This window comes from Emydura macquarii, unplaced genomic scaffold (genome assembly GCF_026122565.2).
Source record: "Emydura macquarii macquarii isolate MOO-44397 ecotype Brisbane River unplaced genomic scaffold, CSIRO-AGI_Emac_v2 contig_2205, whole genome shotgun sequence".
NCBI lineage: Eukaryota > Metazoa > Chordata > Testudines > Chelidae > Emydura > Emydura macquarii.
Genome location: NW_027132342.1, coordinates 13,421,697 through 13,440,395, shown reverse-complemented (window position 1 = coordinate 13,440,395; position 18,699 = coordinate 13,421,697). Strand labels below are relative to the sequence as shown.

The 18,699-nt window shown below is 41.3% G+C and overlaps 1 protein-coding gene across 6 annotated transcripts in view; it reads left to right on the top strand.

Moving 5' to 3' along the window:
* The window catches only part of LARGE1 (LARGE xylosyl- and glucuronyltransferase 1), a 358,507-nt gene extending 341,934 nt beyond the window's left edge, over positions 1-16,573 (top strand). For all 6 annotated transcript variants that reach the window (XM_067559399.1, XM_067559395.1, XM_067559397.1 and 3 more), the window contains one exon: positions 5,557-16,573. In XM_067559399.1, coding sequence (XP_067415500.1) covers positions 5,557-5,754 — 198 coding nt within the window. In that variant the 3' untranslated portion in view covers positions 5,755-16,573. The remainder of the gene's footprint in view (positions 1-5,556) is intronic.
* The last annotated feature ends 2,126 nt before the right edge of the window (positions 16,574-18,699 follow it).

Below are 18,699 nucleotides of genomic sequence, written 5' to 3'. Positions count from 1 at the left end.
CTTTATGTTCCATAAAGACATACCTCATAGGGGTGTTCTCAGCTATAGAGGGAAAAGTATGTTTATTAATCAAATAAAAATAGTGTCTACTATATTATCATTAATAATAATATTTAGCACTTGCATAACATTTACATTTTACAATGCACTTTTCAAACACTGATCAGTTAAACAACAGTTGTGGAGAATATCAATAAAATGATTTATTATCTGTTAATCTGTGTAACCAGGATTACATTTCCAGTTGTAGCTCTCATGCAACACTCCCAGTTTAACACATATTTGTGAAGAGACATTCAGCCGACGTACAGTGTCACACAAAGGAAAGTGGAAGCACTTTCAAAGGAGATTTAGCACAGTTCTTTTAAATGGTTATTGAGGTGGAACTGTCTCTGGGGATGGATTTCCTTCCTCCTCTAGCCTCAAAAAATATTTAAAATATGTTTTGTTTATATGGCTGAGAGACTGGGCTATTCTCCTACATCTCATCATCAGGGGACTTAAGGAGTGGGATAAGACTGACGGGTTCTCTGCCAGTATCCTCTCTCCAAACGGGGGGGAAATAGTGCTGGACACCCCTGAGGCTTCCCACTGCTTTGGAGGTGCCACTCCCATTGATCAGATCTTTGCCTAAGCAGCTGCTTCAGTGTTCTGGCCTCAGCTGGCAGAATCACCTTTCGGCTCAGGGAAAGATTTCAGTGCTTTTTAGCAAATCCAGCACCTGTCAGGAGGCCTGCATGTGGGACTTCATCACAGAAGTCCTGTGCTGCTATCGTCCTTCAAAATGGCAGACGGGATGGAAATAATTATAATTATTCTGGAAGCACCACATGCCCGCAGAGCTGGAGTCTGTACAGATAGATTGCTAATAATAGACCCAGCTCAAAGGTCTCACAACTTTTAGTTAGTGTGCGAGGTTCCTGCAGGTGGGGTTTTTTCCAAAGAGGATCCTCCTTGCTCTAGGGACAAGCTCTCAGGTACTTTCCCCAGCCTTCCAATGACTCCCGGACCTAGCCTGCTATCAGCCTCTTTCCCAGCCCCTTTCAAAAGGTCTTAGTAGTAGTAAATATATATATGTAGCCCCCAAAGGCCTCAATTGGGATGGCATTCCCATTATGCTGGACTCTACAAAAGCAGAAGAGAGACAGTTCCTGCCCTGAAGGGCTTACAGTAGTTTAAAGACACAAGCAGACAACTGGAAGAAAGCTAATGTTGTGCCAATATTTTTAAAAGGTAAATGGGATGACCCAGGTAATTATAAGTCTGTCAACCTCACATCAGTCCCAAGCAAAATGATAGAATGTCTGATATTGGACTTGATTAATAAAAGAATTAAAGGATGGTAATGTAATTAATGCCAATGTTCATGGTATTATGGAAAATAGATTCTATCTAACTTGATATCTTTTTTGATGAGATGATAAATTTGGTATGATAATGGTAATAGTGTTGATGTAATATATTTAGACTTATGTAAATTATTTGACTTCGTACCACTTGACATTTTTATTAAGAAACTATATTGATACAAAATTAACGTGGCATGCATTACATGGATTAAAAACTGACTAACTGACAGGTCTCTAAATATAAGTGTAAATGGAGAATCATTATCAAGTGGGTATTTAACAGTTCTATCAGTGACCTAAAAGAGAACATAAAATCATTATTTGATAAAGTTTGCAGATGACACAAAGCGTGGGGAAGTGATAAATAATTAAGAGGACAGGTTACTGATACAGAGCGAGCTGGATCACTTGGTAAACTGGGCTCAAGCAAACAATATGCATTTTAATATGGCTAAATGTAAAGTTATACATCTAGGAACAAAAAATTAAGCAATTCTTACAGAGTGGGAAACTCTATTCTGAGAAACAGTGACTCTGAAAAGGACTTGGTGGCATCGGGGTAGATAATCAGCTGAACATGAGCTCTCAGTATGATTCTGTGGCCAAAAAGGCGAATCTGATCATTGGATTTATAAACAGGGGAATCTCGAGTACGAGTAAGGAGGTTCTATTACTTCTGTATCTGGCACTGATGTGACTGCTACTGGACTACTTCAGTTCTGCTGCTGGAATACTTTAGTTCTAGTGTCCACAATTTGAGAAAGATGTTGATAAATTAGAGAGGCTTCAGAGAAGAGTCATGAGAATGATTAAAAGGATTGGAAAAACATACTTTATAGTGTTAGACTCCAGGGGCTGTACCCATTTAACTTATCAAAGAGAAGGAAGCACCTTCTTGGGGGACAAAACTTTGATAATGGGCTCTTGATAATCTAGCAGACAAAGGTATAACAAGACCTAGGGGTTGGAAGTGGAAATTAGACAAATTCAGACTAGGAATAAGATATACATTTTTTTAAAGTGAGGGGAATTGACCATTGGAACAACTTACTAAAAATTGTGGTGAAATCTTCATCACTGGAAACTTTTTAATCAAGATTGATTTTTTTCCGAAAGATATGCTCTAGTTCAAACAGGAATTAATTCAGGGAAATTCTATAGTCTGTATTATACCGGAGGTCAGACTAGATGATCACAGTGGTCCCTTCTAACCTCTGTGATATAGAGAGGGCAGAGGGCAATAGGAAAGTGGTCCTATTTGCAAACCTATTTGCTAGCCCGCCCACTGCTTAAGGCCCCTCCCCCAGCCTAAGGGGAGGAGCCACTAGACCCAGAATGCAACTGAATGCTTGGGACAACAAATGAAAAAACAGGAAGGGGCATGGGGGTTACAGATGTAAACGAAGGAAACCGGAAGGGGACACTGAGCAGAGAGCCCCAGACAGCGTCCACTGCTCCCGGAAGGTGTCAAGGGAGCCAGCGGACGCCACCCAGAAGAACTCTGCCTGGATATGAGAGTGAACAAGGGAACGGAAGTAGGCCCCACAGTCGCAGGGCGCCCCCCCCCCCGCCAACCTCCTCTCCCTGGTCTTGTAGATAGCCAATTTGGCCAGGGCCAGAAGGAGGTTGACGAGGAGGTCCCGCGACTTTGTGGGGCCACGGATGGGGTGCGCATAAAGGAACAGGTGCGGGGAGAAGTGCAGCCAGAACCTCAGCAGGAGGTTCTGGAGGAGCCGGAACAGGGGTTGCAGCCTGGCGCACTCAAGATAGACGTGCGCCAGGGTCTGCCTCACGCCGCAATAGGGGCAGGTGTCGGGGTGAGGGGTGAACCGCGCCTAGTACACACCCATGCTCATGGCTCCATGAAGGAGCTGCCAACTGATGTTCCTGGCAGGCCGAGTAGGAAAGTGGTGGAAGGGAGGTATGTAAGCCCCAGAATGCTCAGGGCTCTGTTCCCGCTAGACTAGCCAGAGTCACTAGAGGGCACTTAGGAGCATCTGAGGCCAATTAAGGCCCAGCCAGGTGCCTGATAAAAACCCTCTGCTCCAGAGAGACAGGGCGCGAGCTGGAGGAGTAGGGGTGCTGCGCTAAGGAGCACAGTGTTGTGTGGAAGAGTGGAGGAGTCCTGAGAGAGGTACTGGGCCCAGGAGGGGGAAACCTACCCCTGGCAAGACTGAGATACTCCCCCAGGCACATGGGCCTGGGTAAGGAAGCCCAGTCCAGGCAGCAAGGAAGCAGGGCCTGAGGAGCCGGAAGGACTGGGGGGCAGGGGGAGGGAATTAGCCCAGGGGAAAAATCAGCAGCTGCAAGTACTGTTGCAGCAACACACAGCTGCTACTCATAGAGCCCCTGGGCTGGGACCCGGAGGAGCGGGCGGGCCCAGGTCCGTACCCCCTCCCTGGGGAGACGGGGTAATTAGCGACACCCTGGCCCACTCCGAGAGGCAAAAGCACGAGACCCACTAGGGTGAAGCCGGCCAGTTGCCACACCTCATAATCTGGGAAACAGTAGGGGGCTAGTTACAAAATACAAGCAAAGATTTAGGTTATGTCTTCACTGACGGCAGGAAATTCGCCGCCATCAGATCGACTTATCTGGATCAACTGAGCGGTCAGTGAAGACCCGCTCAGTCGATCCAGCAATCGACGTATTAAGACCACCTTCTCAAGTGACGCAGTGCAGTGAAGGCGGCGCACAGAACAGAAGCACAGAAGTCAATGGGAGTTACACAAGTTTTTTGCGTAACTCCGGTCGACTGCTGCCGAATCTCAGAGGTAAGTGAAGACAAGCCCTTATTCTCCTAAAATACTTAGGCACTTTTTGCAAATGCTGCCTATGATGAAATTTGGAGACTGCAGTGAAGTGGTATAGCCCAGGAGTTTCAAGTCTTCTCCGATTTATGGGGTTTTGTTATAAGACATATTTACAGGGAGAATACATTTGTCCTAATAAACCTGCTAGAAGCATTCAATGCCTCAGCATAGGCTCCTAAATTTGCAAGTGACTTGAGTTTTCATCTCAACCCAGAGGAAGCTGTGAGAGGCTCCCAGAAGTGACATCACAGTGAAAGGCAGAATGCAGGTGCTCCAATGGTACATCTACATTTGTGCTACATTTGAGTGTAGACATGCTAGTTTCTCTTGAGCTAGCATGCTAAAAATAGCAGTATAGCCAGATAGTACAGACAGTAGCTCAGGCTATGCACCTGTGTATATAGCCAACACGAGTCACTGCAATGCAGGCACATCTACAGGAGCTGGGAATCACACCTCTCAGCTCGAATGGAGAAGTACCTGGGCTGGGGAAGTTCTATTGGCTGTGCCTTTCTCCCAAGATGTATATTTTATGCAGAAAATAGAACCCACTCCTGGAGAGGTTTGGTTAATGAGGCATAACAACCACAGTTCTAAATTTGAAAAATGGTTGAAAGACCTGCAGAGGAGGGGATAGGTAGTAGTTAAAGTTCACACTTTGTATGCAAAGGAAATTCTTTGAGCACAAAGTTAATCTTCATAAGGTCTGAAAGCATTTAATAAAACCCTCTTAAGCGTATGAATTAATAAGTCCTTTTTTGCATTTGACCTATGAAATTTATCAGATTCTCCCATAAAGGCAAGGGATGCACATGGAAAGCATTCCTCGCATAACTATACAATATACTATAAATATACTATATCTATGAAGCTATTAGTGTGGGAACAGCTTATCCCAGCAAAACTGCACTTTTGCTGGCATAGCTTATTCCAATGCTGTCCCCTCCCATCTACCTCCAAGCAAAATAAGCTACACTGGCTAAAGTGCAGTCTTGCCCGAATAACTGCATCTACGCTAGGGATTTTTGCCAACACAGCTCTGTTAGTCACAAATCACACCTCTACAGACCTCAGACCAACATACCTCTGCTGGCAAAAGTTAGTAAGGTAGACCTGGCCTCAGACATCACACTAGCATTGTTACCCTAATATTTTGGCTTCCTCAGGTGTAAACATTTTTTTTAAATGGAAAATAGGTCTAATGTCCTTCATATGCTTAATAAAACATTTAAAAGAAAAAGGAGACTGGTTAAGCAAATCTTTATGGATTTGCTCTTCTCCCTGAGATTTACGCTGCACCATCTTCTTTGCCTTAGAAAAAATGTGTGTATGTGTGAGAGAGAGAGAGAGAGATCTTGGAACTGCCTTTCACTGCTGGTGTCTTCCTTTTCCAGGAGTATGAATTCATAGTGCTACCCAATGCCTATATGATCCACATGCCACATGCTCCCAGCTTTGACATCACCAAGTTCCGCTCCAACAAGCAATACCGCATCTGTCTGAAGACCCTGAAGGAGGAGTTCCAGCAGGATATGTCACGCCGCTATGGCTTTGCAGCCCTCAAATATCTCACGGCAGAGAACAACAGCTAGCACAACTGTTTACGGGAAACAGACACTGAAGGGAGGAGCCACTTAATGTTTGGGGCCCAGTCTTTTAACTTGGAACTGAGACACTTTTTGTTTTTATATCATACCCAACAGTTCTAACAGTAGAGATTTGAAGTGACATTTCTTCAGACTGTGCTCATGAGCCACTTCCCCCCCCCCCCCCGCCACCTCCGCCCATCAGGCTTTCACCTTTAGCATTAGCCAGGTGTGAATAAGAGGGGCCAGCCATGAGCCCATCATACCACAAACGGTGCGGAGTGGGGGTGGGACAAGAATGTTGTCTGTTCTCAAAATAGTTTAGCAAAGACAGATCTCCAGAAAATAGGATTGAATGTTGCTATTTAATAATTCCACATGCTTTTTATCTGTAAAGGAAGATCTTTGGGTCACTGTCCTGTGAATTTTAAACCCACACTGCTCTAAAAAGGGAACTTTCACCTGTGAACTTTCACATTACCCCTCTTGAAACGGATGACTATTTTAATGAAGGACAAGCCAAAGGTTTGAATTAGCCTTGAAAATGAAGGGGAAGCATATACAATATCCCACTGTGGAGAAGGTGTGCTACAGGCTTAGGCATGTCAATGGTATCAGTTTGTCATTGATCCTCAAGTTAATTCTGTTTGATCTGGAAACCTCCCCCATCCCCAGCACTAAAATCCATTCCTTTTAAAAGGAAATGTTGGCCTTCATGCTTCTTGTCTGTTCCCAGTTCTAGCGGTCCAGTGAAAAAGATTGGTGATTCTACCATAATGTGAAGGAACCTGTCAGTATAAGGCCTGTTTTCACCAGAGCAATTCATTGATATATGTCTAGTGAAATAAATGGCCAAGTTGTAGTTTGGTTACCATTTTAAAGGCAAGAATTAGATTTTTCCATAGAATTTATTTTCTATTGGGGGATATTGACCCTTAGACTCTTTCACTGCATGCCCACCTGTGATAGCATTGGGCCTGGCCTTTAAGTGGACTTCTTCGCTGAACAGGGAAATACAAGCATGGCAACTAGAGCTTAGTAGCCTGTCAAGCTGCCTACTACAAGCTCTCAGAACTACTTCGTTAAAGGAGTTTATAATAAAAAGAGCAAAACTATGAGGCATAAACTCCCCATTTGAGGGGGAGAAGAGAATGTGTTGGGAATATGAGTGTGAGTGTTTGCTTGAATGTGGGATGGTCCAGTTCACAACGTCAATATGTGTAGGGATATTTTGGAGGGTGGACACAAAACTTAACAAGCAAAACACACACAGAAAACAAGACACTGGACTTTTTGCCCTTTCCTTTATTCTTCAGTATTAATATTGTGTTTACATGGGATGAGGAGATGATATTTAATGCACTACCCTTAGCTGGGCTATTTGTGTTCAGTTGCAACGTTACTAGAAAAAGCAGAATCGACTAAGTGAGAAGTCCCACTCCAGACCATGTAGAACAGTATATAGAGACACTGTAGTCTAGACTGTATAATGGATCAACACTTCGTTGTGCTCATTATTTTATTCTATTTTCAAGTCACTGGATCTTCCTCCTCAGCTCACCATGCTAGATCTTGGTTTTCTTTCTAACCTGCCACTTTTTGAGAGTTTTATTTACAGGAACTTCAACACAACTAAACCGGGTGTTTACAGTACCAATATTGGTTAATCATGTGAACATTTAAGAAAAGAACAGCAAAAGAAAAAAGCAACTTCTTTGAGACAAGAAATAAGACAGGAAAGGATGTAGTTGTTACATTTCCCCCTGTCGGTGTTGGCTGTATAAGAATCTTCCCTGCCTACTTTTCCAAATTGCTTTTCTTCTTTATTTAATGGCTTACCTAAACACCTGTGAGGAGCTGAGCAAAAATGAAATAAACACTAAGCCCTGGCAAAGGCATATTAATAAAACAACCAATTCTTCCCTCATTGTTAATATGCCATCCTTTCCCACAATGAGTGGTGCAATACTCCACAAATAGTCCCATTGATTACTCAACATGAGTAAGAGTGGCAGAATCTGTTCCTAAGAGAGGTTAAGGGTATGTCTACACTTAAAACGCTGTAGTGTAGATACTACCTATGCAAACGGGAGGGGTTCTTCCATCGGCCTAGGTAATCCACCTTCCCAAGAGGCGGTAGCTAGGTCAATGGAAAACTTCATCTGTGGACCTAGTGCTGTCTACACAGGGATTTAGGTCAGCTTAACGGTGCCGCTCAGGGGTGTGGATATTTCACATGCCTGACTGATGTAGTTAAACCAATCTAATTTTCTAGTATAGACTGGCCTATAAGTAGTCCAGTAGTGTGAAGTGCTGATTTATCTTCTCTAAAATTCCTAGTAGGTCCCTCTTTATAATCAACACCTTTTTATAGAACTCTTTAAGTGCTGGATGTTCACTTATTCTTTGTTTCACAATGATACCTGGGGTTGGGGGGATCACCATTCTGCTGCAATGCTAATTATGGGTTAGATTGTACCACAAGGACACAACCCATAGTAAAGGGAGGTGCATTGTTGCGCCATGCCATTAGCATCATTAGCCACAATTCTGTCCCTACTCCTCCTGGTGATCATGGTGGGGATGGGGCAAGCAGTAATTTGTTGTTGGCCTGTATTGGCAGCAAATTATGACACTCCCTGCTTAGGCTCAGATGTGCTGGCTTGTGTAAAGATGTGCAGCTCAAACTCTTCTAATAGATTAGAGAGGCATGGTTTTTCTTTATAGAAGCTTTGCTGGTTTATTTCTATCATATCATATTCATATAGGTGTGTTCTAATTCTATTTTGTATTATAATCTCAATCAATTTCCTTCGTACTGAAGTAAGGCTGACTGATCTGTAGTTTCCAGGATTCCCCCTGGCATCATTTAAAAATAAAATACATGTGCTGCCCTCCAGTACTCTGTTACGGTAGCTGATTTTAATGAGAGCTTGCATATTTATGTTAGCAGCTTGGTTACTTAATTGCTAAAGTCCTTCTGAACTCTCTGATGAATACCATTTAGAGCTGGTGACTTAATGCTCTTTAATTTATAGATTTTTTCCAGCACCTTCTCTTTTGACACCTCAGTCTATGACATTTCCTTACCTTTATTTCCTGGAAAGAGTGAGTCTCTGGGATAGGTATCTCTCCAATATCCTTTGTGGGGAAGACCTGATGCAAATAATACATTAGATTCTTGACAATGTCCTTATAGTCGTTAATTGCTCCATGATGGTCCAGAGGACCCACCAGTTATCCCAAGTTTTCTGCTTCTGGCAGATAAAGCCAGTTTTTTTTATACCTATGGCTGTTTGCTCTTCAAATTCCCTTTTAGCCCTCCTGATCCATCTTACATTTTATAGTCCTTTCAACCAGGTTTTGATTTCTATGTCCTGAAGGATAACCATTTTTCTTGAATAACCTCTTGAAAACTTACCATTTAATCATAATTTTTTTTCATGTCTCTTCCTTTCTTTATTAGTTTAGGAGTATTCATGCTATCTGTGATACTCTGAGCATAAGTATCCTCCATGTTGAGTCTAAGGATTTTAATTTTGATTTAGGCATTTTTTGACCTGCTTCTTTTTAAATCCTACTTTCCAAAATCAAGTGTCATCATACTAGTTTTTTTATGATGCTTTTTCCAAGGATGCTGAACTTAATTATACTCTCGTCACTATTACTGACTGGATCAACTATAGTTATTTCTTGAACCAGCTCCTGTGGTTATTTAGGATGCAGCTGAGAACAGCTTCTCTTCTTGTGTGTTCTAGAAATAGCAGTTCTAAGAATCAGTCATTTAAGGTGCTAAGAAATTGGTTCTCTAAACTTTTTGTTTTATTACATTTGCCCAGCTCATATGTGGGTAGCTGAAGCTGTCCATTATTACTGTTTTATTAGGGTTAGTTGCCTCTCTAATCTCCCTATATTTTATGTACCTAATATCATTTTCCTGGTCAGGAGGCTAGATATATAACACTATTAGCGTATTTGTATTCTTCTAAATTGGGGTTTATGTCTCTGCACAGTCTACTCTGTAAACCTCTCCACTCTGAAATGTTAACTCATTAGATTCTATGGAATCCTGTAAACATAGTGAGCCTCCCCCATCTCTACAACCTGTATAGTTGATATGCAGGTATGGCTGTATCGCACTGACTTCTGCCATTCCGATGTTTTTCAGTAATGCCGGTTATCTCAAAGTCCTCATCCACTGCCATTCATTCTAACTCCCTTATTTTTTCTGTAAGCTTTTCACATTGGTATATAGACATTTCTAGTTTCTATTTTTGCCCATTCACTTATTTGTATTACATTCCTTAGTCTGACATTCTGATGCTTTTCTGAAATTTATCTCTGTAATCTCAGTTTGTCCCTTCTCCAGTTTGGCTGTAATTGCCATCCTATCCTTTACTGGATAAAGAGATATCTTTGTATTACCGACAACCCTAGTAACTGTCTTTGTCTGACCAGACATCCTGGGTACCTGTGGGATTTCCTCCAGAGCCTACTTTAACTAATCCCCCAAATCTTGCCAGGTTTGTGTGCCAGCAGTCTGGGTCCACTTAGTATACATGATGTTTTTATTTTTCAAGTGGGACTTAAAATCATCCCTTGAGACTCATTGGTGTGGAGAAATTTGCAGTTGCACCTGCACTTCCATCACCCATGTTAGATATGAAGACTCTGGATGTGTTCAGATCTTTTGCAAAGCATAGATTATTTATTTAATAGGTTGTCACAGCTTCTCTTGTGGTTTATATTTAAATCACAGACATCATTTCTGTGACAGTGGTGTGAACAGCACCACTGTTTAATATTAATTGCAGTGTAGTTTATTGCAACATAGCAAGTATTAGAGGGAGAAGCACAATAATTTCATCAGAGATGCAGCCGTTATCTTCTACACAAGTGAAAATAAAGCCTTACAGAACTGAGCCATCAGTTTTATAAATGCCCTGTACAATCATATGACAAATGGTTTTCTCTTAGGTACAATAGGCGATTTTATAATGAAATATATGTTTCTAATGTTCTTATTTTTACATGACTGTTTGTTCAAATATAACTATAAACTTCAACCAGAAAGATAATGTGGCCTCCAGATTGTGGCAATTCCCCTATCAACGTGGCCTGCCTAATGGCCGCCATCTGTTTTTTAGTTGAGGAAGACTGCCCAGGACTCCCTGAGTTGTTGCCTTTTAATCAGCATAGATCTCACTCTTAGACATTGCGAGACACTCCCTCCTATTCGGCCAGATACCATGAGGGATATTCATCAGATTTCTATGGGCCATCAATAGGACAAAGCAACTCAGCAGGTGGAGGGGAGATCAATAGCTATGAAGTGAAATAAGTTCCATTTTGTTAGATGGTTGGAGTGCAAAAAAGGAAGAAAAAGTCTGTGCTCTTTGGTATGTGTCTGCTCCTAAAGTTAAAAACCCAAAAAGTATTTTTAACTCAAGTTTCTGCATCTCTAATCAACCAAACTGGAACAATTGGGTCACCCATATGTAATGAAAGCCAATTAACCATCATTTCCACTCTGGTATTGAAGATGCAGGAACGTTGTTGACAGGTAAGTATTCTAATTTTTTGTATATTAGTAGCCTGTAATGTATAGTTAGACTGTGGCTAGAAACATTTGAATGCTTTGCTGAATCAGGACCTAACTGAAGATTTTTTTTCAAATTAACATTATAAACAATCATAGAATCAAAATTTGAAAAGAAACTACTGGCCTTGTGCAGCAATTACTGTTTGGGAAAATGCTAATAGTCATGGATCTATAATGCCCTATTTTTTAGGGGACTTCCAACATCCACACTCACCTGCCCTCAAAAGCAGACACAGAATGCTCACTAACATCAAAAGGAAGTTATTGTATGTGCCAGTTAATTAGGCACAACCTTTTCCTTTTTAAAAATCCCTGGATACTGTGTGTACTTGTCCTACAGAGTGTAGTTTCTATGGGCTATATAAGAAATAATTTTTGAATTAGAAAGAAAGACAAACATTTATTCAAGTGATGGACTGTATTGGTCATTTATCCAGACATATTTATAGTTTCTGTAGTGGTATTGGTAGACTGTTTCTCAAGTAAATATGCACAGTTTTATAAACTCCAGATTACAAACTGTCATCCCATACTGTAGCATACACTCTAAGGATTAGAGTGATTTATTTCCCCTAATTAATTACTGTTTCAATAAGGGGAATAATGTCCTACTCCTTATCACTCCTATATCACAAGAAACCATTGTGCAGTACATCAGAGCAATATTTGAGTCTAATAATCTGTTAGCATTAAGGTATGGTTTAAATCCAAAGAAGAGAAATGGTTTTGACTTCAGCTGAAACTCTGGTTGGACACACAATCTGTACCCTCTGCTAATTATGCTTCAGAGTTGCAGAGGTCTCAAAACAGGTGAAACTAAAGAGTTCAAACCAAACCCTGGCTGTTCCCTGAGGTATTACATAATTTTCACATTCTCAGTGCATGTACATATTTTTTCATACAAAGAGCTACATTAAAAGAATGCTGCAAAGTTTGCAAAGTGAAGCACTCAAAAGTTAGGAGATGCCCGAATTGAAGTTGCTCGTGCAATCTTAATCTGACCTCTTGTGTGCATGCCTTATGATACAGTCTTTAATTACATGAGCACATGCTCTTTTTTCCAAAGGGCCCCGGCTTCATTCAGTGCACGAGATGGACAGTTAGATATTTCTTTTTATCCTCACCGTCAGTGATCTTTGAATAACATTTTGGTCTCCTTGATTCTGAGCAAAGCCAGGCCCCCTTTTTCAAAGGGTAGGTTTAAGCTGTAGTCTGGGAAAATCAGTCAAACCCTATGCATCAAGCTTTCCATGTAGAATGCTTGCGATTTCAGTCTATAAATCCTCTTCATGTGTAGGACCCTTTGTAGTCAGTGGGAGTTACACACGTGGAGGGCTTACTGTATTGGGTCCTAAACCTGTGAATTCTAAAATGCAGTACATAGAGGCCTGTCTAATTTTTTTTTTAAAGATCCAAAATACAGGAAGAAATTTAGTGGGTAAAAACATCTACTCTCGTACCTCTGAAGACCTAAGTTCAAATTGTCAGTTAAGTCATAAGTGAACATTAGTTTTGTGGTGTGTCTAGGATCTGTGCCCTTTTCTTATTAATCACTAGCCCATGTGGGCTCCCTATTATAAAGGATCTTGGTCATTGTAGTGATTGTGAAGTCGAGCATTGAGTTTAAACCAGCCTCAGCTCAAAGATTCATGATCTTTCTGAGTTCTGCTGATCCCACAGGCATTCCACTGATGCTTGTGAGCAAAGGAGAAATGCCAGAGGAATATAGCAACCATGGTAATGGTAGCAATGAGGACATTCACCCTTTCAAAACTGTGCCCACCTGAAGTCAACGGTTGATTGGTTAATGGCTGAAGCAAAGCTAGTGTCCTTGCAAGCCTCTTTTCCTGATTTTGAGGAGGATTTATTGCATCGGCTTTCCCTTGCAGTGCTCTAAAACAATTGCAATCTAAAGAAGAAAAATTAAAAACTAACCTGTATGGATTGTTTCTCTGGCTACTCATCCAGGCTAAACAAAAAATACGTTGTGAATAGGCAGCAGCATATCAAGCTGTTTTGGTATTTGTAGAAGATCTTAATGAGCTTTATGTATACTCTACTTTTTTGGTAGACTTTGCTGTGCTTCACTGCAGCTCATAAAAAGTTCTCCAAGGAGTGACAGACATCTATTATGCTTAGGCACTGCCGGGACTCACCACCATGCAGATTCAGACTGAGGGCATATTTTTTTCCGCTCACACCCTGCCCAGTGCCCATCACTTAAAGAAATGCAGAAAAATTCAAATGGTACAGCTATTCAATGGTAAGGCACGACAGTGTGGGTCCAGGGCCTGAGTTATTCAGGAGGTCAGACTAGATGATCAAAATAGTCCCTTTTGTCCTTAAAATTACGAGTCCTGCTGGTATTGGGTCACACTGAACTGTTTTGCAAGAGTTCGTATCCTTGGCTTTAAGTTTTGGGTTTGTTCAGAGTAGAGCAAAGACAAACTGAAAAATCAGTGAGTTTTGTTAAGATTCATGAGTAGCATATGGATTAATGAGGTTTTGCAAGAGTTAGTGTTCATGGGGATTCATCCAGGCCAATAGATCTAACACATAACCAACCGTCAGAAAATTTGTTATGGAACCAGAGAACTCAGCCTTTTTTTTTAAAGTTATGCTTCTAGAGAGAGCAAAAAAAGTTCAGTTTGAGTCTCAGTTATCTGAGCCCAAAAGTATTTCAGACAAAACTTTGCTGGTTTCATTTTCACATTCATATATGAAACAAGCAGAGTTCACAGTCTTTTTGAAGTTTTGTCACAAAAGGTTTGTATAGCTCTCATTGGTACCCATCACACTTGGAAGTTTTCAGGACATTTCGTGAAGCAGGAGAGCAGAATTGTGGGTCATGGAGATCCTCCAAGAAACAGTTCAATAAAAAGGATAGACTTCCCTGTTGTCTGGAGTATTGGTTTTGACCTTTTTGACTCCACAGGTTCTGTTCCTGGCTCAGTAGATTCTCTGACTGTAAGTATGAAAGAACATTGGTTCACGATATTCCATATGGCACGTTCTTTCTTAAAGATACACCATCATGGTAACTTTCTTTTATGAAAAGCAATTGGGTGCTCTTCCACTTTCAGGCTTCTAAAATCACACCCCTCTGTGATTTTAGCAGTTTTTAGTTTAAGTCTAAACTTAAGAGGAAGTTGAGTGTTTGGAAGCCACTGAGATGGGATCCCTATGTTTTGGGGGTTTTTTTTAACGTGTTCATATTGTTGGAACTTCTGACCCCCTATGCTTCTAAATATATTCACAGGAATTATTGTTTTTAGTCAAAGGGCATTAACACCAACAGCAATTGTACACATACATACAAGGACATAGAGCACTCAGCATTTCATACAATTCTTACGTTAGCATGAATCTTTAATGCCAAGTGAAATTTCTAAAGAGCTTGATCGCATGAGGCTTTCACATGCAGTCCATCACACATTTTACCTGTGCTTCACCTTCCCTCCATTTTATCACTAGCCATATCATCCCATTCTCCCATTACTTTGTCAGATATTTTTAAGATAGTACAGTATCTTCTCACAGCCTTGTGGACTATTTGTGCAGTGAATCCACCTTTTCCTTGCAAGTTTCTGGGGGGAAAATGAGCTACTTTAAAACAAACAAAAACTCTGAATGTCAGGAATAGAGGGATCAAGCCTTTAATATAGCACAGAGTTAACAGCTCCAATGGAAGGAGAGATGCCTGTAAGTGCTTAGAATCCTGTACCAATCCAGCAGCCAAACCCAGCACTTACCAACCATTGGGTTTGAGATGCTAATGATGACCATGCATAGCTTTGGGGAAAACAATGGCCTTGGAAGATTTGAAAAGGGCCATTTTATTTTTATTTTTTCCTTTCACACAACCAACTGATTTGTCCTCCAAAAAGCCATCCCCTGACAGCATATGTAGAACTGGACCCCATGGACAGCATGCCACGTAACAGAATACATAAATATTCACTTTCCTTCCAGGCTCACTGCATGTTGCTGCAGCTTCAGTTTTTCCATTTAGCTGACATTCAGAAGAAGAGTTCACAGCCCAAAGAAGTCTAGCAGGTGCTGAGCGCATTAAAGAGGCAATGGACCATGGTCCCTATTTTTCTAATGTGTCTACTAAGTTTTGAGTGCCTCAATTTGTAGGTGTCCCAACTTGATGAAGAGTTTGATTCACAGAGATGCTGAGCACCCACAACTGCTTTTGACTCCTTTTGGAATTGAGGTTGTCCAGCTCCCCTGGAAATCAAGTCCTAAGTGTTGCACGTTGGGCATCAAAAATGTGTGGACAGTTTAGAAAACGTTAGCTAAGTGATTAAGAATGAGAGGACTGACGGGAGCAGTAGCTTGTGTGCTTTGGAATCAGGGATCTGTGACGGACACAACATGCTAACAGACAAGAACAAATTGCTGTAGAGAATAAGGTGATGGAGCCCTTAAGAATGATAGCTGAAGCAAAATATTACCCAAGGCAATGTGGGTAATGATATGCAAATGTCATTGCATCATGTTACTGTTGTATGGTTTTGCAGAGGTCAGTAACAGCATATGCAATATATCTGTAGACACTCTTCTAATGACATCAGCAAGGAATCCATATGAAAGGAGAAACCACCTTTCCCCCCACCAAGCAGAGCTTGATTTGAACCTCACTCCTTTTTGCCATGACACAGGTGTATTTACAGTCTTCGGGGAGAAGACTGGACTTTCATAACCCTTATGGTGAGCGATGCATGAAGGGATGCCTGTCATTTCTTTGCAAGACATGTCATGTGGAAGGGTTTGAATTTTAAAGTCATGTTCCTGTCTGTGCATTACCCTACTAGAAGGACTCTTGTGTGAATTAATACTGAACTCTTTGGTTTCTCTCCCACTGGGGTGGGGGGAGGGGGGATCCTTAAGCTACATTTCAGGACAGAAAAAGAAAATCCATCCATTTTGTTTTACAAGCAACTCTTGAACAGAAATGCTCCCTAGAGAGGGATGACTTCTGCAAACCCGATCCCAAGCGCCTCGTCCCTCCAGGATTACTAGACTGAGGCAACTGGCATTTAACACAAAACCCTTAGTTTACATGTATGCTTCAGTCTGTGTGTAAGTTTTCTAGGTGATAATTTTATTGGGGAAAATGCTGTTTAGATTGTATGTGCAAAATAAATGGCTTGTAAATATTAAAAACAAAAACAAAAAAAGTTTGATTTTCAGTTGTGCAATAAAATTGTGAAATAATCCTCCTAGTTCCTTTCCACTGATGTCTGACTTGCAGCTTGTTGGTTTGAGTCACAGACCAGCAGTGTTTCTCTATAGGGCAGCATGAGAAAGAGGTTTGTTTACCTTTTTATTCTTTGCATTTGTGTTTTCTTTTCCATTCATATTATTCTTTGTTCATCCTGACCCCAGTTCAGTAAAGCACTTTAGCACGTGCATAGTGCCACTGGGCAGTGAGACTACTCACCTGCTTAAAGTCAAGCACGTGCTTAAGTACTTTGCAGAATCTGGACCCTCTTCCCTGTTCTTTCTTTCCTGGCTGTCCCCTTGCATACAAAGGAAACACACACACTAGGAGATGCAGTCAGCTCAGACCTATGAGCACAGTGACCAGCAGCTGGTCGCAGCGTGACAGAGGCCAGGCCCACATCACAGAGACAGGCCCAGGTGGCAGAACACTGCTGCTGCAGATTTTGTTGTCTGCCAGGTGTAAGTCCCTCTTGGCAACAGAAGAGGATGAGTAAGCACCAGCAGGTCCAACGTTTCCTTTAATTGACCCCCAGTGTTAGATTTCTCAGCTGTTACTGTTACAGTCTCACTTCCAGCTGCAGAGCCTTCCTGCAGAAGATGGGCAGTGGCCATGCCTATGGGAGAACCAGTTCTAATATGTCATTCAGGAGGCCAAGAGCCTTAATGCTCAAGAGCCATAGGAACTACAATACCCAAAAAGGAGTACGGGTGGGAGAGAGAGGGCAGGTCAGCTACTGCTGACCTCTCTGCATTTTACTGAACCTAACACTCAAATGCCACAGGAAGCCTGGAAGAAGCTTATAAAAATGGCTGCTCTTCTAGGGTGTTGATGGGATTTAGGTTTAGTAGGGATATTCTAAGAATGTGAGGCCAGAAAAAGTAGATTATAGAGCGAGTCTATTTACTGAAGATTAAATGTCACACAAACGTGAGCATAAACAAGTGTAAGTCAGGAGGACATCCTGGTATTTGTTTCGGTTTTTCAAAGAACAATGATTTCAGTATCAAACTTCTTTCTTAGTTTCTTCTGACTTCAAGGGGAGAATTTAAGTCCAAAGGAGAGAAAAAAATACTGGAAACCTGTAAAAACTATCATTGTATTCATTACTGCAAATTTAAATACATGGAAACATGAAACTGTCAACCTCATAGAAAGGAAGAAAAGGACCAGGAATGTACAAGTAGGATTTTCAGTGTTGACCTAACTCTGCTCCCACTGAAGTCAATGGTAAGACTTCCTGGTGTAACTCTCTTAAATTCCAATGGAATTACACCAGGGATGTATTTGACCCACTCAGAAGACAGATTAAACAAAAGCAAGAAATGAATTGCATTTCTTTATAAGTAACATCTGATTCTCAACAACCAGACTTTCAAGGGGATCCTGTGCCCTGATGCAATTTCCATATTAACCACCCCTCTTTCTATTCATCATCACTGATAAAATCAGTAATAAAGAACAGATCTCACTGGAGATGAGAACGTGACCTTGGGTCTTTCTTAAACATTTACTCATCAGCATCAGAAGGACAGATGGTAGCTCATTTGTGCCTGGCCCAGGAGTTTATGTTCCACCAAAAGGGGCCAAGCCATGCCTCCAGATCTACATATGGAAAAGGGGGGCTAGAGGTTCAATTGAATTTTAATTTAATAAGCTGTCAAATAGCTAGGATTAGTCAAATGTATTAATTCAAGGTTTTTAGTCAAAGACTAAAATGCCATAATGCAGCAACAAAGAGTTCCTACCTTACCAACCCATCTGGAAGGCAGCAGTCAGACTGCCTCAAAATCTGAGCTTCACCTTACTTCCATATATATTAGGGTTGTTTACAACAGATGAGGGGTTCAACATTTCTTTGCATTACTTTAAATATCATTGTTATCGATCTTCTTTCACATGCTTTCAAAGACTTTTTGCAAGGCTGGCACAGACTCTGCAGTAAACAGGACAGAGACCGTAACCAGTTTCTTATCTTGGTTTGACCATAGCCTTCCAAAAGTCAGCAAAGCTTTAGAGACATCCTGCACTCCCTATAGCTTGGAACAGAAGGCATGTTAGTTAAGGATCAATAAAATGTTTGTCTTGTCGTGTTCCTCTGGAATGTCTCATTACCTAG